Genomic DNA, 23,823 nt, shown 5'->3' on the forward strand with positions numbered 1-23,823 from the left:
CCGTCATATGACAGCGTGTCAGGATAATACAACCACCTTCCCGCCGTCCTTTGGCTATAGGGCGGGCGGGAAGTGGTTAAGATAAAAAACCTTCTGACCAGTGTTAATTTTGGCAGCAAATTTCAATTTAGTTTTAGTCTTAGTCTTAGGACTAAAATGGCATTTTAGTTTTAGTCCCATTTTAGTCTTCTGCAAGTGTTTTAGTTTTAGTCGTATTTAGTCGACTAAAACTCCAGTACATTTTAGTCGACTAAAACGTCCTACATTTTAGTCGACTAAAACTCATTTTAGTCATCTAAAATCGAATGGGTGTAGTTCAATTGTAATTTGTAATGCATTATTTAAGCATTTCTCTACAATTTCCAAACTCATTATATACTACTGCTGGTCCTGGAGTGAAAAATCGAATATGTTATTTATGGTATTAAGCTTTGAGCATGCACCAGTGTTAATTTTGGCAGCAAATTTCGATTTAGTTTTAGTTATAGTCTTTTGACTAAAATGCCATTTTAGTTTTAGTCGTATTTTAGTCTTAAGACTAAAATGCCATTTTAGTTTTAGTCGTATTTTAGTCATCTGAATTGTTTTAGTTTTAGTCGTATTTTAGTCTACTAAAATTGTGTTAATTTAGTCGACGAAAGCGTTTTAGTCGGTTTTAGTCGACTAAATTAACACTGCTTCTGACTTTACAACCACTTTAAGATTAACTAGACTTTGGTGAGAGAGAGAGAGAGTGCCTGCTCTGTACACTATGTAGCAGAGTGGCATATTTGCCTCCGTTTTCTCTTCCGCTTCCTACCAATCACTTCTTGTTAAGAACGCTGTTGGATTCATAGCCAACAGCCTCCTAGGTGATGCTGAAAGTGGGCACCTATAGATGGGGAAGCTGAGCCATTAGTTCTTCTTCTCTTTCTTTGATTGACAGCAGGCAGTGAGAAGATTCTATAGCCAAATGTTGGGCTGTCTAATCACAAAGGGAGCAGACTTGATGGGGAACTAGTGTCTCTGAAAATCTATCACTACCCACCCACCCAGCTACAAAATTCCTAATCCACTGCACTGTCTGTGTGACAGTTGAAGGTAGGGAGGGAGCTCAGGTGTCTATATGGACACTCCAGTGTCAGTGCACCTCCGCACACGGTGCTTGCCACAAATCCATGTATTTGATTCCAACAGGTATATCAATCTGTCACAAGCACTGTAATTTGTCATGCGGAGGCATGCTGGAAGTCTAAAGAGCATCCCGGACAGTGCAAAGGGTTTCAGTAATTCAAATTCTGGTTGGAGGCTTTGTGATTTTGCCCACGTTGTATTTTGCACTTCACTACATACATTATTTTTTGAATAAGCCTGATAATATGTATTATTCATCTCTTTCTATAAAACACAGGGGGCGTATTTTATTAAATAAGAAAACAAAACACCCAACTAATTGCTTTCACATAGTTCTGTTTTATTCACAATATTCAGTCTCAATGTTCTCCACTAATGCTGAGTCTGTGGCAAGCCCACCCACCTATGACACCTGCAATAGTGCCCAATTGTCAGTGTCAGGAACTATGCACCACTGTTGCTGACGGTGGGGGGGAATAATGCGCCAAGGGCAGGATAAAAGCAAGCAAAGGGCTGCAGGTTGGAGACCACTGCCTTAATGCTGGGCATAGACAGTTTGAAATTTATTCAGTTCAGCAGGGACTGGTTGAATTTCAATCTGTGTTAAGCCCTTCCTGTTTGACAGAAGTTGATCATTAGACTTTGGTTCAATGGACACGCTGGATAACATTTGTCAATCAATGGCTGTAGCCAATTGGCTGCAGCCACTGGTCAGTTTAGCAGCAGCAGCATCAGCAGACGCAGTCAGTATACAAAACGTAACTTGTGTGAATGGATTAATCCATTAGTTTTACATAAACGAACCGTCTATTAGAGTCCAGATAGCAAAATGGAATCTTGATAAAGTGACCCACGTAATAATAAATGCAAAATAATGTCACCAATGCTGATAACACAATTCTTCTCAGTGTTATCAGCATTGGTGTCATTATTTTGCACTTTTTATCACATTGGTCACTTTATCAAGATTTCTGTTTTGCTATCTGGACTCTAAAATATCATTTATTTATGAGTTTTCGTATAGTTGTGAGGCGTTGCACTTTCATTTTGCATTAGTACACTGAAGCACTGATATTCTGCTTTTAAGTACTAGCAGCCTGCACGGAATGTAGTTTTTTCACAGCGCGGATATCACCTTTTTATTAAACTAACCATATATGCCCAGCCTTAGACTGTATACTATTAAATGATTTAAAAGAACTTGGTTTCTAAAGCATTTTATTATGTTTTAATCATTTATTGGGTTTGGTGAGTAAAAGCCTGGCCAGCTTATCCACTGTATGTACATATTACATGTTCACTCAGCGTAATGTTGGTACTGCACCTGTGTCCTTTAGAGTGTGGGTGTAGTTCCAGCATGAATGGATCTCCTTCTCAAATCAAATCCCTAATGTATAAATTGAGTGCACAATAAGGGCCTGCTTCCCCTTCAGGGCCTGTATGCACTGTGCACTGCACATATTATGGACACCCCAGTGATCACTTGATTTATAGTACTAGCAAACTGCTACATGGTGTTTCTAGTAGTCATTGGAATCATTGGATTATGGATTTCAGGCTAAGCTTGACCATCAGTGGGACCCATACAACACTCACCTTTTAGCATCTTGACTGCCACTGTCTCACAGCTGCTACTTTTACTGATGCCAAAAGCCGATGCTTCAACCACTTTACCAAAAGCACCATGTCCTAGTACTTTACCTAAAAAAATTAAATATATAAATAAAATATAATATATAAATAAATATATATATATATATATTGTAACAGGAAGTCAGCTAAATCTGGGAATGTAGTCACAGGAAGGAGATACATTTCTACCTGATTTAGAAAGTCCATTAATTAATTTAGGGTGTTGGCTACAGAGCTAGCCAGCAGGAAGTTGAAAGGCCTTCACCTGTTCAGAATGAGGGAGTTAAGGCTCTATAATTTGTTCAGAGAAATTCCTATTGTTTGCTGCCTCCAGAAGCTGCATCCTGAAGCCATGTGGGCTGGGAGCAGGAGGACAGTCAGCGTGTGCCTCCCGACAGGATGTGTGGGCCTGGGAGAAGACCCCCCGGAGTGATGTGTGCCCGGGACGGTAACCAAGGGTGAATACGTCTCAAAGGTGAGAAGACGAACTGTTGATGTGAAAGAAACAAAAGGACTGTGTTGCCCTGTGAAGCTATTACAAAAGGACTATTGAGTGTCCGCTGTAGGACAAGGAAGTCTGCCCGACGGTAGGTTGGAGACAGACACTTAGGCAGGTTCCAGTTGTGAGAAGGTAGCCGCCCACAGAGGCAAGGATTTATTTTCTGTTTTATTTTATTTTGGATGTTTTGCTGCATACAGCCTGGTGAAGAAAACACCATTTAATAAACCACACTGTTTGTTTGCAAGCACTTGTCGGCTACCTCTCTGGGAAAACGCACCCCCAAAGGGGTCACCCATACGCCTACCAATGAGTAATCCCTTACATATGGTGGAGGTATGCAGTGGGCATAAGCAGAGATCCCTGCAATGGAGTGCAAATGTTTGATGAACTTTATCTGGTGCATGAGATTGCACAATCTATGTGTGCAGGAGAGAAGATCCTGACAGAAAAAAAAAAAAAGTGTTTTAAAGAGACCGCGGTCTCAAAATTATTTGATGAACTTTGTTGTGTCTGGTGCAAGTGACTGCACAAACTGTGTGTGCAGGAAAAGAGATCTTGCAAGAGAGAGAGAAAAACTACATGTGTTAAAGAGACAGTGGTCTGAAAAATTTTTGCTGGACTGTGAAAAATTTGTTTGTGGAGTTATTGAAGATGGGGCGTTCAAAACGCCTGAAGAATGCAAAGATAGATGAAATGAGAGACCGGATTCTATGGATGGAGGGGATGTTACCGTCTGAACCAGCCCCATCCATGCCTAAAGAGAGTCTACTAAAGAGGAAGGTTGTTGTCCCTAGCAACACTGATGAAACTGCTATGGAGACGCAGTGTGCTCAGATGAAAAGTAAGCTCAAAATGGAGGAGATGTTGAAACAACTGATTATATCAAATACAGCTCAACAACAGGCAAATGCAGCTCAACAGCAGGCAAATGCGGATTTTCAGCGGAGCTTTGCAGCTCAACAAAAGGCTCATCAAGAGAGCATGGCAGGCTGGAAACAGAGACGCCAGCAGCCAATGGAGGCCATCGGTTTGGAGGAAACCGAGTATGTGTGCAGGGCTGAGTTGGATGCCTTGCAACAGAAAATGGAAGAAAAGGAACAAGCCTTGGAATTGCTTAAAATGGAGCATAGAAACTTGCAGGAAATGAATGAACTACTCAAGTCTCATGTGTCACAGTGGGAAGAATCCACTGCTCTTCTTTTGGTCGAGTTGCAAAAACGCAGAGAGACTATAATGGAGAAAGATACCATCCTCATGGAAAAGGAAAGTGAAATTCAGACTTTGCAGAAGCAAAGTATGGTTGAAATGTTGGAGTTGCGTAATCAGCTGGAAAAAAGTCTTCAGTGTTTGGAAGTTACAAAAATAGACCTGCAGGAGTCGCAGGAACAGAATGTCGCTCTGAAAACGACATTGTCTCTCAGCGACAACGAGAAAAGTGAAAGAGAGGCTAAATTACTGAGTACTGTGTATGAGCTCACCACTTTGAGCAATGTGGTAGATGAATTACGTGCAGACTGTGAAAGTTGGAAAGTTGAAGCCCAACGTTTCCAGCAGCAGTTAAAGGAGAAAGAAGCCTGTGTGGCAGAATTACAGTCTCATTCCCAGAAACTAGCCAATGAGGTGAAGGCTCTTATGCAGGGAAAAGGAGATTGTGAACATAAGAGGGAAAAAGTAGAGGCACAGCTTCTGGAATCGCAAGTCAAGGTGTCAGAAGGTGACCGATTGTGTGCTAAGCTGTCAGAGAAGGCAAACCGACTGCAGGTTGAGTTGGACAATGTTACAAATCAGCTTTCTCAAGCAGACAGCAAATCTAGAGAAATTGCGGAAGATTTTTCTATCTTGGAATCGCAGCTGCAAGACACGCAGGAACTCTTACAGGAAGAGAGGTGTCAAAGGCTGAGTTTTAGCACAAAGCTCAAACAAATGGAAGATGAGAAAAATGGCTTCCTGGAACAATTAAAAGAGGAGGCGGAAGCAAAGAAAAACCTATCAGAGCAAGTCGCAACATTGCAAGCTCAGATAGCGGATATGAAAAAACGCATGGAAGAAAGCGTTGGTTCATTACAGTGTGTTGAAGATGTGAAAAAGAAGTTTGATCAGATGCTTGGTGAAGAGAAGACTGTGTCTGCAAAATATGCAGAAGAACGCGCACGTGCAGAAACGGAGGTGCGTGATAACGAGAGCAAAGCCCTGTTCTTGGCTCGCTCTTTGGAGGAAGCTCTAGAGTGTAAGGCTGAACTAGAAAGTGTTAAACAGCTGCGTACAGAAATGGAAGAATTGGTCAGCTCCAAGGATTATGTTGTGAAAAGCGTTCAGGAGCTAGAAAAGTCTAAGCGAGCCTTAGAACAGCAAGTAGAAGAGATGAAGATTCCGTTGCAGGAACTGGAAGAGGAATTCCAGGCAACAGAGGATCTGTCCCAAAGAGGGGATAGTGTGCCTGATGCAGTTTTTAAAAGGATCAGTGTTTTGGGGTCTGTCCTGAGTGAGCCTCAGAAATGTGACGACATGTGGCTTGAATCACCCCTTTGGAATAAACCGTTCCTTCAAAAACTTCAAGCATTGGAAAATGTATCATTAGAACTTCAGCAAACAAAGGAGCTGAGTAAGAAATGTGGTGATTTCTCAGTTCAGGCTGAAAACCTAGTGGAGAAAACTAAGGCTGTTGGTGAAAACGTGAAGCAAATGAATAAGTGCCTTTCAGGGAGTGTTTCCAAAATGGAACTGGTGAAAGACGGGTGGCAGAAGTTTGATCGTGATCTTGAGATGCATTCCATGTGGAATTCAGATAGAGAAAAAGAACTAGGTGACCTTGAGCGGTCAAATAGTTCAGCAGAAAGTGCATTGAAGAAACCTGTAAAAGAATGTGTTGCAGTTCCATGCTTCTTCACTGATGCAGAGAGGAGGTCTATAATGGATACCACCCAGATCGCTGGGTTCAACTGTGTTGTTGCCTTTGACCCCTATGTTGGTGGAAGGAAAGTTGATGATGTTCTGGTTGGCTTCTTCTGTGAAGAGTTTGGCAAGAAATATAAACTCAATATCAAATCAAATAGTAGGCCTTTACTGCGACTCGCTCAGGAGGGCGAAAAGTTTAAGAAGTTGATGAGTGCAAATGCTTCAGATCTGCCTATGAATATGAAATGTTTGGTGAATGATATTGATATCTCTGGGAAAAGGAACAGGGGTCACTTTGAAGAAATGTGTGACAGCCTGTTGTCTCAATTGGAAAATCCTCTGCACAGCATCTTAGAGCAAGCAAAGCTCAAGAAGGAAGATCATTCCCTTTTACAACAAAAAGTCAATGATTGTGTACAGCTGTATGGAGAGGCAACTCAAGTCACAGAGGGATGTCAAGAGTCCCTACTTGGAACAAAGCTTAGTGAAGCAAAGGTTCTCAAAGTTTTGTGGAAAACATTTATTGATTGCAGAGAGAGGCGTCTTAAGAATGTTGAAGACATTAAGACTAGCCCAATTGAGTTGCCTATGGATCACGGTCCTCCATGGTGGATTGGACAGACGGTTATGAGGGACAAGCTGTCTGACATTTATGAGAAAGCTGTCAATGAAGATGACAGAAACGAGAAGGAGCGAAATGATGCCAAAAATGCAGTTGAAGAATGTGTATATGAGATGAGAGACAAACTGTGTGGCATTTATGAGAAATCCGTCAATGAAGAAGACAAAACAGTTTCATCCGGAAGCTTGAGGATAATAGGAGGCTTATCAGTGAGTCAGCAGTGCTTGACACATGCGTGCCTGGAAATCTGTGTCCCAACCCTAGGGTTGAAACAAGAGGGGGGGGTATGTAACAGGAAGTCAGCTAAATCTGGGAATGTAGTCACAGGAAGGAGATACATTTCTACCTGATTTAGAAAGTCCATTAATTAATTTAGGGTGTTGGCTACAGAGCTAGCCAGCAGGAAGTTGAAAGGCCTTCACCTGTTCAGAATGAGGGAGTTAAGGCTCTATAATTTGTTCAGAGAAATTCCTATTGTTTGCTGCCTCCAGAAGCTGCATCCTGAAGCCATGTGGGCTGGGAGCAGGAGGACAGTCAGCGTGTGCCTCCCGACAGGATGTGTGGGCCTGGGAGAAGACCCCCCGGAGTGATGTGTGCCCGGGACGGTAACCAAGGGTGAATACGTCTCAAAGGTGAGAAGACGAACTGTTGATGTGAAAGAAACAAAAGGACTGTGTTGCCCTGTGAAGCTATTACAAAAGGACTATTGAGTGTCCGCTGTAGGACAAGGAAGTCTGCCCGACGGTAGGTTGGAGACAGACACTTAGGCAGGTTCCAGTTGTGAGAAGGTAGCCGCCCACAGAGGCAAGGATTTATTTTCTGTTTTATTTTATTTTGGATGTTTTGCTGCATACAGCCTGGTGAAGAAAACACCATTTAATAAACCACACTGTTTGTTTGCAAGCACTTGTCGGCTACCTCTCTGGGAAAACGCACCCCCAAAGGGGTCACCCATACGCCTACCAATGAGTAATCCCTTACAATATATATATATATATATATATATATATATACATATATATGTATATGCATATTAAAACAAGGCACACATGACTGTTAAGGTCTTTTTACTTATAATTTGTATTAGAGTTGCTAAAAGAGAGCTGTTACTGATACCCTTTGATACGTCTGATGGTACAGTTGCTTTCCTGGTTTAACATATAGGCCACATGTACCACTGTAGCAGTGCTAAAGGTTTTTATTTCCTACAGAAATCAACGGAGTTTAAATTTTCAGATTCTAGTTTACATTTTCTATGGCGAGTCCCTGGTGCTTCCTGCCAGACAATAAAGAATGTGTTCTAACTAACTAAAACCTGTGTGATCCTAAGCCAGTGAAACAATCAGATTATAGGCAGCCATGCTGAGGTATGTACACATCTGTAAACTCTAGAATTCTGTGTGCATTGGGAAAATGGCAACATATTTCATTGCTCAAGCTGCATCACTTCTCACATCTGTTATGGGAAAAGTAAAGGAACAAACCAAACAAATGTTTGCTTTAAGGTCCTTATGTTGCTAAAGAGCTATACTGTATATCAAGCATTTTGATGTGCTGGCAACAGGTATGAACAGACTTTGGCCAATGGCTTCTAACCGTATCTACTCCAATTTCTAAACCCACAAACACATTGAAAATACAAGTCAATGCACGTCAATGCATGTCAACACGTAAAGGAAATGCATGTTAACACGTGACAATGCACCTCTATGCACACACTTACATCTAAATGGGCCCTAATGGAAGCTATTTGGTTGCTTGCTATGACATCATGTTCAGTTTATTTCTCTCCTCCCATTTTAGACACCATTCCCAATGGACACTCATATGTGGCACAGTTATTTGAGTTGGGCTAGGTGTGTATTAAGGAGGAGAGTAAAATAATGTCTCACCAAGTCTCAGCCTATCCCGAGGAAACTCCCACTTGCTGGAGTCATAAGGTAGATATTCACATTGCTCCTCCAAGGGCACCTCACCAGGATCCATAATAATAGACAGGTAGCCTGTCTTTATCTCGCTGTGGCTGGGCTAAAAAGAAAAGGACAAGTTACATGAATTTTTATATACAAATACGTTTTGTAGGTTTTATATCTGTAGTGATTGTGTGTATCCCTCCAGCCTGTGTCTTAGAATAACAAGGCGGTGAAGCCTCCATCAATCGACATGTAATATCCCACCCCCATTGTGTTTAGCTGGTTGGAGGGCATGGACGAGGAGGGAGGTAGTGGGCTGTCATTTACCACTGTGAATGCCTACATGTGTGACTCTATAGTCACATGGGCTGCTCAGATGGGATAGGGAAGAAATGCTCAGCATAGAAACTCACTGACAACTGAGCATGTGCAAAGCTGCCAATACTGCTCTGAAAAATCCTTAGCTGAACTGGGTACATGAACAGAAGGGGGAGACAGAGAGCAGCAAGATCAACCAGGTTTTTTTGCAGAATACAGAAAACAAATCTCATTGTGACTGAATGAGTATGAACAGCATGTAATACACCAGTTATTGATAGTTTTTTATGATGTGGGTTTGGTGACACTTTAAATTCAGACATATATTATATGCCCTATCTTCTTCTTCAAAATAAATGCTAAGCATTCATTCCATTAGCATCATGAGGAAATAACTGGTAAAACTTACTTCCCAAATGTTGCATTGGCACAATGGTAAAGCAAAAAATTATGTATTTAATTTACTACATTTTAAAAAATGTAAGCAGTAAGGTATTCAGTTTCCTTTGCTATTATGATATAACAGCTATAGAGGCAACACATATGGCAAACATTTATAGAGATGGATATGCCAATGTTTATACATAAAAAAAGTAATCCGTTCTCTGCAGTTGACAGAAACACATTTTCAATTCCAGGGGTTTTACTGCCAGAGACAGCTCTGTTAAAATAAGGACTGTCCCTGAAATCTGTTCCCACTACTCTGACTGTTCCAGTGCAAATGTTGGGCAAGTTAGCCTTCGTCTATAAAACTTAGAAAGAATGTTCAGATTTAATTACACCTATACTTAGTTTATTATGCAGAAAGGTTATTGTTTCCAACTAGAGAGAAAAACAAAACTTAATGCATAGTAAATCTGGTAGTCATACAAGAATGAAAAATTAAAATAATATACGGCAATTAATTTCGATACAATAGATACTTTTATACTAGCTTTAAAATCAATGTCCCGATATCACCCACATACCCTCTTGATGTTGCAGAATATAAGGATAAGGAGGATCCAGAAGAAGACAGCAATGACTCCAGTGCCAATTAGAATTACTATCTCAACATTAGTCCTGTCATCAGATCCTGAAACAAGAGAGTGAAGAGGAAATTATCACCTACCCAACAACACTGTTCTGTGCCCAACCGGAATGTTAAAGTAAACATGTCACAAATCCAGATAATCAAACTGAGAATATGATATAAGAGTGCAGAAGTAGTGGCGAAGTGCACCTGTGTTCAGACTATGCACATCAAAGTATTTGAACAAGCAGTAAAGAGCTTTAAAAAAAGCCATCTCTAACCTCTCTAGCTGCTTGTACTGTGAATTATTGCATCCTCAGAGAGCCTCAAAGAACACAACGAACACTCTAGTGCTTGTTTACATCAGCCCATATGCTAAAACAACCTGCTTTACCATGCCGGCTTGAGTTTCTCATGTATAGGTAGTTAGGGATAGTGGCTTGTGTTGTTACTAACAATTAGACTATGTGGAGTCAAGTCGTGTGAACAGGGCACAAAGCATGCCATAGCAGTGAGCTTTTGTTGATCTATGCAGATTGATGCAGGTCACTGCACATGATGTGAACGAGGCCTAAAGTTGAATTTCTCCACAATACCTTTAGCTACTGAGGTGACTGAGGGCTGGCTCTAAAGTGTTTTTTTTTTTTGCTGGTCTGCAATATATAAATACTTCCTAATCACATGTTTACTTTTAAGTAGATGTAAACCCTAAATAAATAACCTTTAGTTTGCTAAACACTGTGGGGGTGATTTAGTAAAGGCAACTGGACTGTGCACTTGCACTTGTTGCACTCTACAAAATGCTGTTGTTACAGAGCTTAGTAAATGAGGCAAAGCTCTGCTGACTTCCATTATCAAATCATATGCAAGCAAAAATGCTTTTAAAAAATAATTTGCATGTCATTGCGAATTCTTTTCAAAGTGAAGCTTCACCTCATTTACTAAGCTCTGGAGAAACTGCACTTTGAAGAGTGCTACTGCACGTTCAAAGTGCATAGTCTATTTGCCTTTAGTAAGTCCCTGTGTGTCATATTTGATGTTTTTCCAAACAAAGCATCTATCTTCAGCTATTTTTCATCTTTTGTTACGTCTAAGTGATGCAGCTTTCCTGCAGTTACATTCTACCTACATTCATACCAGTGATGGCTGTATGACATTTCCTAGGCGGAGTTCCCTGATGGTGACAATAATGGATGTATTATGTAAGCCTATGTGTTGAAACAGCTACGTGTAGTCTCAATCAGAAGCCTATGTGACAAGGTTGCAATGTAAGTGCAGAAATTGGAGACAGGTACAGAATGAGGTCACCCTGTAACAGGAAATACCTGAACAAGAACTTTCATGGCATGATCACGTGGTCTTATTTTATTGAAAGCTTCAGATGTAAAAATATAGAAAATTCTTAATTTTTTTGTATGAAAGTCAACCTACTCCAACCTTACAAGCCTTACTAATTGGTTAAGTGAGCCTGCCCATCACATTAAACCACTAACCAGAAAGGCTCAGCAGGTGGGAGGGTAGGGTAAATGTTGAGTTCCACATGAAAAGTCCAAACCTGCTTTTAATCTATGTTTCCTCAGTCACTGGATCTGGATCTACTGCCATATGCTCAGTTTGAATAGCCAAGATGTGTGACAGGTGACAGTTTAGTGTCATCTTTGTAAATCGTTATATTGTATTAAATGTGTAGACATCTGGTGTGTGTGGATGACAGTGCTGGACTGATGGACCCAACGTTTGGCAACGATGGATATATTTGTAGAGCAGGAATTCCTTCAGGGGGTATGATATCCAATGAAGAGGCAATGGCAATAGACTCTGTTATGGGCTTGGGTTGCTGCCTCTCTGGCACGACAGTGAGGATGTTTCAGCAGGAGACACTTAGATGGTTATAGAGGAGTGCCCGGTAAAAAAAGATCGTCTCACTTGAGGGTTTATTGAAGGTAACAGGTTTTTCCAACGCATTTCGGAGGGAATCACTGCATGCCTAACAGCCCTGTTGAAGGGGGAGGCAAATCCCCCAAAAGGTTTAGGGTATACCTATTACCTTCAATAAACTTCTTTATTAAAACTCTTGAGACAATTTTTGTTACTTTGTGCTTCTCTATAACCAACCCAGAGACCAAAAACTTGACACCTAACACAAATCTATTGTTTTACTGACTGCTTCATTACTTCTCCGTTCTGCAAAGGTAACGCATGTAACTTTTTTTAAATGTGTCACATGAAGAAGAAATAAGTTTATGCATATTCATAGTGCCTCCATTATCACATAAGATGATTGCTCATTTAATGTGGTAATGGTGTACATTTGGACCCCTGTGTAATTTAGAACTGGGGTGCAAGTGATTGATTAAGAATTACACATAATTTTCTACTTGATTTGGCACGCTGTTGCAACACCACATAGAACGTGCGTTATAACATTGTTAATTTGATGCCAATATTCACACCACAAAACTGATGTATTCCCCTTTGTTAAACAAGCCCATAGTGTAATATGGAATTAACAAGAGAGAATGGAAAAGATAGAGACATAAGACATTAAATTGCAGCTGGATTCAAAGGGACTGATGAATGCCCATTTTTTAAACAAAGCATTAGATTAAAGTATAACTAAAAGCAAAACTGTTTTCTCAGTTTTGGATAGAGTGGAGAGGGATTAGAACCCCTGTTAGGTTTTTATTGCTGTCTCTGCCCCTGCTAGGGATAGTGGGCTCAATTCACAAAAGCATATTGCATGCAATATATGGGTCATGTAACACATTTTTTCCCAAATATCGCATGCAGTACTGAAAATATCAGTTCATTATCCCTTTATGCGGTATTTACCTTAAAAAGCAAAAATGCTTGGTAAATACCGCATGACACAGCTTTGAAGTCAATTTCCTAAAGGAAATAAATAAATGCATGCATTAAATAAGTAGTGGTCCAGGCATGCGATATTTAGGGAATGTATGAAATTACAGCTGGTTTTTATTGAGCCAGCACGCATCGGCATCCTCAGCAGCCAGTGAATAGTTGGTTGTTAAGGAGCTGTCACCTGCCATGACAACCATGACTCAGAATGTAAAAAAGAAGATCTGGCATTAAAAAAAAAAAAAAAATCCATACCAGACCCTTATCCGAGCATGCAGGCCTGCAGGCCAGGAAAGGGGGGAAGGGGAAAGAAAGAGTGGCTCCCCCCCCTCCTGAACTATACAAGTTTACATACCCTCAACATTGGAGGAGGGGTTCTTTGGGGGGGTTACTCCCCCTTCCCTAAAGTACCTTGACTCCACGTAGATGAAGAAAAGGCCCTCTTCGCCACAAACCTGGCCTGGTGGCTGTGGGGGTGTGGGGGGGGGGTGACTAATCAGAATCTAGTTTAACTTCGTTTAATAAATATTAGTTTATTTAGCAGTGGATAGGAAGTGGAGCCAAGTATCGGGTGTGGACTGTTTTTTTATTGTGCGGCAGGTGGCATTTTGTTTTCATTTTTTTTAAATAAAGAACTTGTCAAAAAGTGTCTCTGGGTTTTACTTTGGCCATTTTTTTGGGTAAATGAGTAGGGGTACTATATACTCATTTACCTTTGGGGGGGCTGGGATCTGGGGGCCAGAGTTGTGGGGAAGCGGCTCTTGTCCTCATCAACATGGGGACAAGGTGCTTTGGGGTGGGGTGTCCACCGGTGAGGTGCCCACCCAAAGCACCCCTCCCATGTTGAGGGCAAACGACCTAGTGTAGTTTGGGGAGGGGAGGAACTCGCTCTTCTCCCTCCTTTCCTGGCCTGCTGGGCTGCATGCTCAGATAAGGGCTGGTATAGACTTTGGGGTGCCCAAACGCTGTTTTTTAAAAATATTTTTTAATGCCGGCTTCTTTTGTTTACATTCTGCTGTCAGCATGGTATACCACTAACAACAGAGGAGTCATGGTTGTTAAGGATGCAGTGGGTGCCGGCTCCTTAACAACCAGCTATTTCCTGGTTGTTATGGACACAGGCGTTAAAATACTGCAAGTTTTCCCTACTAAAATACTGCTTTACTTCAAAAAATAGCACATGTGGTATGTTAGTAGAGTTTTTTAGTAAATGACCAAAAAAATTGTGGAAACTGCTATAAGCTTTTTACAGCTGATCTTAATGCTGTAAATAACATTTTGTGAATTGAGCCCATTCACCCTCACTATTTAGCCTGTTTGCTGTTATCACCAAAAAGGAAAATAAACGAAAATCCTATTTTAGGTTGTCAGGAATTGTGGGGAAACCTTCCAATGGGGACAATTCTGGTAACAACCAGGGTTTACCTCAGTTTGGTGGGATTTCCTCCCATTTTCCATTTTGGCTATGGGAAAGGAAGTGAAGTCAAATCTCCTCTGTGTGACACAGATAGCCAAAAAAAATAAAAAAACGGACAGCGAGTATAACCTTCCTATACACTAGCCAAAATTAAAATAAAAGTTTTGCATTTGGTTCTACTTTTACGTCTTTGATTCCACTATCCCAAAATGTAAATAAAATAATGAAGGGGACAATATAGCAGCCAGGCCCTCTCTACCCTCCCTGAGAATGAATGGCCAGGGTTGTCTGACTCATGAGCGATGGAGAGACAGTAGGAGAGAAAGGAGGGGGGGGGGGGGTCAGACAGTCCATATTTTTTTGGTGCAGAAAGATAACTAAAGTTTAGAATATGATAAAATAACTGAATAGAATGGACTTTTAATAACACCTTCAACAGACACGCTGGCTGAGGAATTCACACATCCCTTTCCGTTACAAGCTATACAGAGGTACAAGCCAGCATCTTCTTCTCTGACTCGCTGGATGCTCAGTGTTGTGTTATGCTCCTCCAAGACTATACCTGGGCAGATACAAAATTCACATGTAGTACATTAAAATGCAAAAAAAACATATAATACAAAATAATATTCTTGCTATTGTACTCTAACATCTGAGACCTGTAAGCAGAACTAAACTCTCCTATCCTTTACAGCAAAGGATGCTGCCATCTTGCCTTCTATTTGATGTGCAGTTGCCATGCTGCTGCACATAATCAATTAGGACACCTTGACATTTGACGGCTTGACAATTGATTGACAGCACAAGCAACTGTGGCAGTTATCATTGACAACCTGCATTGAAAATCAATGGTTTTAGTTCTGCTTTGAGGCAAAAAAATACTGACGCGCAGTAATCCGCTGCAACCAATAACATTCCACCTTGTGTGTTCATGTATTCATGAAGAGCAATTCATAGTTGGCTGTCATGGCAATGCAAAAAAAGCAGTTAAAAGTGAAAAGCATAGCAACTTATAACAAACAAACTTCAGTTTAACTACCTCACTTCCAACTACCATTTAAACATAGTTGGTACCAGCGCCATTTCCAAGTACTGCATGGGTTCTGTGGATACAGAAGGTCCTGATTGGGTTCAGCACTTGTGCCACAAGTGGTTGGTGACAACTAGAATGCCTTGATAAAATAATTAGCTACATTGATTAGTTCCTGGGCTTACCATATTCATATAATGTTTAATCTGGAACTGCATATTTGTGATTAGGTGGGCACGCTTAGGACATAATGCCTAAAATCAGGATTTCCATGTATAAGCTCGGTTTGGATGCTGCAGTCCCTCTGTGCAGCACAAAATTACTGCAATAGTGACCTACTGATTGATAATAAAATCAAACAATAGTTCACCATTACAAAAATATGTTGCTGCAAGGATGCATGGGGGAAGGAGGCTGGATATGATACATTCTGATCAGATCAATACTGACCAATACCTGAAATTTTACACAAGTACTGTATACCCAACTGGCAATAGACTCAGACTACACTGGACGAAGGGTGCGTTCCCTTACGTACCTTATGCAATAGGTATTAAAATATAACTTTTATTAGTTTCTATAAAACATAATCTGGACTGTATATGTACTGTACATAAAGGGAGGGTGTATTTATTAGTTGGCCAGCAATGTACTAATGATTATTACATACGTATTGAAAACGCAAACCACAGGAGAGAAAAAAAATTAAAAAATATAGAGCAAGAGCAGAAAAGGTACAAAACTCCCCTTCTATACAATCCAAGGATTTAGTAGCTGCAAGTCTCAACTTACTGTTTCTGCTGACCAGATCTAAAGGCTGCAAAAAACACAATCTCTCTAACTTCTATTCAAAGTGTCCTTTCTACAACTAATTGTCCGCCAGTAACTGATGTCTGTGTGTGGATACTGCTTGCCAAGTAATTCTTGGGCGGTGTGAGAATCTATCTCACCTGACTCAAAAGGCTATACTGGTCACTAAAAACCTGCCTTATTGAAGCTCTCTCTCTTTCAAACTCTCATATCAGGTCTATCTCAAATGATGTGGCCTATCTGTTTCTAAATGGCCACACCCTACACACTTGGCTGGCTAATCTTGCTCTTAAAGCCTCCTAAAATACTAGCACTATCCAAAGGAAATGGCTGGCTAGCAACTAAACTGATATGACAAAGTGTCCTGCCTATTGAATTCTGAAGGCTGAAAAAAGGCGTGTCCAAAGGGTAGTAATAAACAGCGCATACTCAGACTGGTCTGGGGCGGTAAGTGGGGTCCCCCAAGGCTCAGTCTTGGGACCAACCTTGTTCAATTTATTCATAAACAACATTGAGGTCTGGATCAGTAGTTCGATATCAGTTTTTTGCAGATGACACAAAATTGGCCAGGGCAATAACTGCACAGCATGAAGCAGATATCCTACAGAATGACCTGGACAAAATAACAGAGTGGGCAACGACATGGCAAATGAGGTTTAACGTGGAGAAGTGTAAGGTTTTGCACTTGGGGACTAAAAACATAAAAACACAATACATGTTAGGAAGGGAACCCTTGGGGGAATCAAAAATGGAGAAGGATCTGGGAGTCTTGGTTGATGATAGATTAGGCAACAGCATGCAATGTCAAGCGGCAGCTGCCAAAGCCAGCAGAACATTAGCATGCATAAAGAAAGGGATGTATTCCAGAGATAAGACTACAATCCTTCCACTTTATAAAACTCTGGTCCGACCGCATCTGGAGTATTCCGTCCAGTTCTGGTCGCCAGTCCTCAGGAGGGATGTGTTGGAGCTGGAGAGAGTCCAGAGAAGGGCAACTAAACTAATTAGGGGATTGGAGGACCTTGACTATGAAGAGCGTCTACAATCGCTCGATTTATTCTCCCTGGAGAAGAGACGTCTGAGGGGGGACATGATAGCAATTTATAAATATCTTAATGGGGATCCCAGCTTAGAAAAAAAGCTGTTCATTCGAAGGGATTGCATGAGGACTCGAGGGCATACAATGCGATTAGAGGAGAAGCGTTTTAACCTCAGGCAACGTGGGGGGTTCTTTACTGTTAGGGCAACAAGATTGTGGAATTCTCTACCACAAGAGGTGGTTTCTGCGGGTAGTATGGTGGCTTTCAAAAGACTCTTAGACTTACATCTCAAGGATCAGAACATTCAGGGGTATGTGAGATGATTACAGCCATACACACCTACACAGGTTGAACTGGATGGACTATTGTCTTTATTCAGCCTCACCTACTATGTAACTATGTAACTATGTAACTATGAAATAGCTACTCAGGCCTGCCTCATCAAAATGCTAAGGTCCTGAGCACTTCTACCAAACTAGCACTATCCAAAAATGGCTGCCTAGCAGCTAAACTGACACAACAAATTGTCCTGCCTAATGAATTCAAAAGGCTAGAAATAGTGTTGAGCGAACACGGACTGTATTATTCGTGTTCGTACCGAATAATTGGATTTTTTTTACCCGAACACGGACACGGACACTTTACTGTATGTTCGGGTAAAAATCCGTGTTCGGTCGTTTTATTTCCGGGTTTTGCATGCTTTGGCGCTCTTTTCATGGCGGGCTTTCAACAGCCAATCAACAATCGTTTAACTGGTGTGCCTTAAGCCATCCCAGCCATGCCTGCAAATGTCTTAGTAGCTGTGATTGGCCGTCTGAAGCATGTGACCAAGTCTTTATAAGTTCGAGGCAGCCGCCGCAGCAGCGTCATTCTGCTGCTTAGCTAAGGGACAGAGCACACATCAATGTGCTGGCTGCTGATTAGGGAAAGATAGGCAGGAAAAAAACATTTGTGTCCGGATAGAATTGAGGGACAGGTCGGAGTGTTTAGGCAGGGCGAGTTGTAGGCATTTTAGGGATAGAGTCTGCTGAATTATAGGGTCAGTGTCTTCTACAAACTACAATCGATATTGCTGTGTGGGGGGTGGGGTGAATCTGCACTCAATCCTGATCTACGATCTCTTCTCAATCCTGTTAGGGACAGAGTCTGCTGAATTTTAGGGAAACTGTGTTCTACAAACTACAATCGATATTGCTGTGTGGTGTGGGATTGGAGATAGGCAGGTGTCAGTGATCCACATCCATTTTTCTGTGTGTGAGCTGCAGTGAACACAATCTTTTTGGGCTGCAGTGAACACAATCTTTTTGGGCTGCAGTGAACACAATCTTTTTGGGCTGCAGTGAACACAATCTTTTTGGGCTGCAGTGAACACAATCTTTTTGGGGTGCAGTGAACAAAATCTTTTTGGGGTGCAGTGAACACAATCCTTTTTGGTGTGCAGTGAACACAATCTTTGTGGGGTGCAGTGAACAAAATCCTTTGTGGGGTGCAGTGAACACAATCTTTTTGGGGTGCAGTGAACACAATCTTTTTGGGGTGCAGTGAACAACATCCTTTTTGGGGTGCAGTGAACACAATCTTTTTGGGGTGCAGTGAACAAAATCCTTTGTGGGGTGCAGTGAACACAATCTTTTTGGGGTGCAGTGAACACAATCTTTTTGGGGTGGAGTGAACAACATCCTTTTTGGGGTGCAGTGAACAACATCCTTTTTGGGGTGCAGTGAACAAAATCATTTTTGGGGTGCAGTGAACACAATCTTTGTGGGGTGCAGTGAACACAATCTTTTTGGGGTGGAGTGAACAACATCCTTTTTGGGGTGCAGTGAACAACATCCTTTTTGGGGTGCAGTGAACACAATCTTTTTGGGGTGCAGTGAACACAATCTTTGTGGGGTACAGTGAACAGAATCTTTGTGGGGTGCAGTGAACACAATCTTTGGGGGGTACAGTGAACACAATCTTTTTGGGGTGCAGTGAACACAATCTTTGTGGGGTGCAGTGAACACAATCTTTTGGGGTGGAGTGAACAAAATCATTTTTGGGGTGCAGTGAACAACATCCTTTTTGGGGTGCAGTGATCAAAATCCTTTTTGGGGTGCAGTGAACACAATCTTTTTGGGGTGCAGTGAACAAAATCCTTTGTGGGGTGCAGTGAACAGAATCTTTGTGGGGTGCAGTGAACACAATCTTTGGGGGGGTACAGTGAACACAATCTTTTTGGGGTGCAGTGAACACAATCTTTGTGGGGTACAGTGAACAGAATCTTTGTGGGGTGCAGTGAACACAATCTTTGGGGGGTACAGTGAACACAATCTTTTTGGGGTGCAGTGAACACAATCTTTGGGGGGTACAGTGAACACAATCTTTTTGGGGTGCAGTGAACACAATCTTTGTGGGGTGCAGTGAACACAATCTTTGGGGGGGTACAGTGAACACAATCTTTTTGGGGTGCAGTGAACAACATCCTTTTAGGGTGCAGTGAACACAATCTTTGTGGGGTGCAGTGAACAACATCCTTTTAGGGTGCAGTGAACACAATCTTTGTGGGGTACAGTGAACAGAATCTTTGTGGGGTGCAGTGAACACAATCTTTGGGGGGTACAGTGAACACAATCTTTGTGAGGTGCAGTGAACACAATCTTTGTGGGGTGCAGTGAACACAATCATTGTGGGGTGCAGTGAACTCAATCTTTGTGGGGTACAGTGAACACAATCTCATACTTCTGAAGATTTGAGGGTGCTGCCTGTTCCATACTCCCCCTACTCCTCATCTAGCCTTTTAGGGGTACAAACAATAGTAATTGGGGCCTAGTGTGGTTGTGTACGTGTGATATACATACACTTTTTTTGGATCATATTTTCTATTCCGCTATTTAATCAAAAACCTTTGGGGATCAGTTAAATTGGGGGATAGTCTGTGTTGGTACGTGTGAGAGAGATCCACCTTTCCAAGTTGTTGGGGTTCATCTCATACTTCTGAAGGTTTGAGGGTGCTGCCTGTTCCATACCCCCCCTACTCCTCATCTAGCCTTTTAGGGGTACAAACAATAGTAATTGGGGCCTAGTGTGGTTGTGTACGTGTGATATACATACACTTTTTTTGGATCATATTTTCTATTCCGCTATTTAATCAAAAACCTTTGGGGATCAGTTAAATTGGGGGATAGTCTGTGTTGGTACGTGTGAGAGAGATCCACCTTTCCAAGTTGTTGGGGTTCATCTCATACTTCTGAAGGTTTGAGGGTGCTGCCTGTTCCATACTCCCCCTACTCCTAGCCTTTTAGGGGTAGAAACAATAGTAATTGGGGCCTAGTGTGGTTGTGTACGTGTGATATACATACACTTTTTTTGGATCATATTTTCTATTCCGCTATTTAATCAAAAACCTTTGGGGATCAGTTAAATTGGGGGATAGTCTGTGTTGGTACGTGTGAGAGAGATCCACCTTTCCAAGTTGTTGGGGTTCATCTCATACTTCTGAAGGTTTGAGGGTGCTGCCTGTTCCATACCCCCCCTACTCCTCATCTAGCCTTTTAGGGGTACAAACAATAGTAATTGGGGCCTAGTGTGGTTGTGTACGTGTGATATACATACACTTTTTTTGGATCATATTTTCTATTCCGCTATTTAATCAAAAACCTTTGGGGATCAGTTAAATTGGGGGATAGTCTGTGTTGGTACGTGTGAGAGAGATCCACCTTTCCAAGTTGTTGGGGTTCATCTCATACTTCTGAAGGTTTGAGGGTGCTGCCTGTTCCATACTCCCCCTACTCCTCATCTAGCCTTTTAGGGGTACAAACAATAGTAATTGGGGCCCAGTGTGGTTGTGTACGTGTGATATACATACACTTTTTTTGGATCATATTTTCTATTCCGCTATTTAATCAAAAACCTTTGGGGATCAGTTAAATTGGGGGATAGTCTGTGTTGGTACGTGTGAGAGAGATCCACCTTTCCAAGTTGTTGGGGTTCATCTCATACTTCTGAAGGTTTGAGGGTGCTGCCTGTTCCATACCCCCCCTACTCCTCATCTAGCCTTTTAGGGGTACAAACAATAGTAATTGGGGCCTAGTGTGGTTGTGTACGTGTGATATACATACACTTTTTTTGGATCATATTTTCTATTCCGCTATTTAATCAAAAACCTTTGGGGATCAGTTAAATTGGGGGATAGTCTGTGTTGGTACGTGTGAGAGAGATCCACCTTTCCAAGTTGTTGGGGTTCATCTCATACTTCTGAAGGTTTGAGGGTGCTGCCTGTTCCATACCCCCCCTACTCCTCATCTAGCCTTTTAGGGGTACAAACAATAGTAATTGGGGCCTAGTGTGGTTGTGTACGTGTGATATACATACACTTTTTTTGGATCATATTTTCTATTCCGCTATTTAATCAAAAACCTTTGGGGATCAGTTAAATTGGGGGATAGTCTGTGTTGGTACGAGTGAGAGAGATCCACCTTTCCAAGTTTTTGGGGTTCATCTCATACTTCTGAAGATTTGAGGGTGCTGCCTGTTCCATACCCCCCCTACTCCTCATCTAGCCTTTTAGGGGTACAAACAATAGTAATTGGGGCCTAGTGTGGTTGTGTACGTGTGATATACATACACTTTTTTTGGATCATATTTTCTATTCCGCTATTTAATCAAAAACCTTTGGGGATCAGTTAAATTGGGGGATAGTCTGTGTTGGTACGTGTGAGAGAGATCCACCTTTCCAAGTTGTTGGGGTTCATCTCATACTTCTGAAGGTTTAAGGGTGCTGCCTGTTCCATACCCCCCCTACTCCTCATCTAGCCTTTTAGGGGTACAAACAATAGTAATTGGGGCCTAGTGTGGTTGTGTACGTGTGATATACATACACTTTTTTTGGATCATATTTTCTATTCCGCTATTTAATCAAAAACCTTTGGGGATCAGTTAAATTGGGGGATAGTCTGTGTTGGTACGTGTGAGAGAGATCCACCTTTCCAAGTTGTTGGGGTTCATCTCATACTTCTGAAGGTTTGAGGGTGCTGCCTGTTCCATACCCCCCCTACTCCTCATCTAGCCTTTTAGGGGTACAAACAATAGTAATTGGGGCCTAGTGTGGTTGTGTACGTGTGATATACATACACTTTTTTTGGATCATATTTTCTATTCCGCTATTTAATCAAAAACCTTTGGGGATCAGTTAAATTGGGGGATAGTCTGTGTTGGTACGTGTGAGAGAGATCCACCTTTCCAAGTTGTTGGGGTTCATCTCATACTTCTGAAGGTTTGAGGGTGCTGCCTGTTCCATACCCCCCCTACTCCTCATCTAGCCTTTTAGGGGTACAAACAATAGTAATTGGGGCCTAGTGTGGTTGTGTACGTGTGATATACATACACTTTTTTTGGATCATATTTTCTATTCCGCTATTTAATCAAAAACCTTTGGGGATCAGTTAAATTGGGGGATAGTCTGTGTTGGTACGTGTGAGAGAGATCCACCTTTCCAAGTTGTTGGGGTTCATCTCATACTTCTGAAGGTTTGAGGGTGCTGCCTGTTCCATACTCCCCCTACTCCTCATCTAGCCTTTTAGGGGTACAAACAATAGTAATTGGGGCCCAGTGTGGTTGTGTACGTGTGATATACATACACTTTTTTTGGATCATATTTTCTATTCCGCTATTTAATCAAAAACCTTTGGGGATCAGTTAAATTGGGGGATAGTCTGTGTTGGTACGTGTGAGAGAGATCCACCTTTCCAAGTTGTTGGGGTTCATCTCATACTTCTGAAGGTTTGAGGGTGCTGCCTGTTCCATACCCCCCCTACTCCTCATCTAGCCTTTTAGGGGTACAAACAATAGTAATTGGGGCCTAGTGTGGTTGTGTACGTGTGATATACATACACTTTTTTTGGATCATATTTTCTATTCCGCTATTTAATCAAAAACCTTTGGGGATCAGTTAAATTGGGGGATAGTCTGTGTTGGTACGTGTGAGAGAGATCCACCTTTCCAAGTTTTTGGGGTTCATCTCATACTTCTGAAGATTTGAGGGTGCTGCCTGTTCCATACCCCCCTACTCCTCATCTAGCCTTTTAGGGGTACAAACAATAGTAATTGGGGCCTAGTGTGGTTGTGTACGTGTGATATACATACACTTTTTTTGGATCATATTTTCTATTCCGCTATTTAATCAAAAACCTTTGGGGATCAGTTAAATTGGGGGATAGTCTGTGTTGGTACGTGTGAGAGAGATCCACCTTTCCAAGTTGTTGGGGTTCATCTCATACTTCTGAAGGTTTGAGGGTGCTGCCTGTTCCATACCCCCCCTACTCCTCATCTAGCCTTTTAGGGGTACAAACAATAGTAATTGGGGCCTAGTGTGGTTGTGTACGTGTGATATACATACACTTTTTTTGGATCATATTTTCTATTCCGCTATTTAATCAAAAACCTTTGGGGATCAGTTAAATTGGGGGATAGTCTGTGTTGGTACGTGTGAGAGAGATCCACCTTTCCAAGTTGTTGGGGTTCATCTCATACTTCTGAAGGTTTGAGGGTGCTGCCTGTTCCATACTCCCCCTACTCCTCATCTAGCCTTTTAGGGGTACAAACAATAGTAATTGGGGCCTAGTGTGGTTGTGTACGTGTGATATACATACACTTTTTTTGGATCATATTTTCTATTCCGCT

The 23,823-nt window shown here is 41.7% G+C and overlaps 1 protein-coding gene across 1 annotated transcript in view; it reads right to left on the reverse strand.

Annotated features, from left to right (window-relative positions):
- The window catches only part of FLT4 (fms related receptor tyrosine kinase 4), a 358,183-nt gene that overhangs the window by 55,380 nt on the left and 278,980 nt on the right, over positions 1–23,823 (reverse strand). Inside the window, exons 15-18 of the mRNA XM_082253130.1 lie at positions 14,714–14,845; positions 9,964–10,070; positions 8,657–8,792; positions 2,710–2,814 (exon numbers count right to left, since the gene is read on the reverse strand). Coding sequence (XP_082109256.1) covers positions 2,710–2,814; positions 8,657–8,792; positions 9,964–10,070; positions 14,714–14,845 — 480 coding nt within the window. The remainder of the gene's footprint in view (positions 1–2,709; positions 2,815–8,656; positions 8,793–9,963; positions 10,071–14,713; positions 14,846–23,823) is intronic.

Source organism: Pelophylax lessonae (genome assembly GCF_965119305.1).
Source record: "Pelophylax lessonae genome assembly, chromosome: 4".
NCBI lineage: Eukaryota > Metazoa > Chordata > Amphibia > Anura > Ranidae > Pelophylax > Pelophylax lessonae.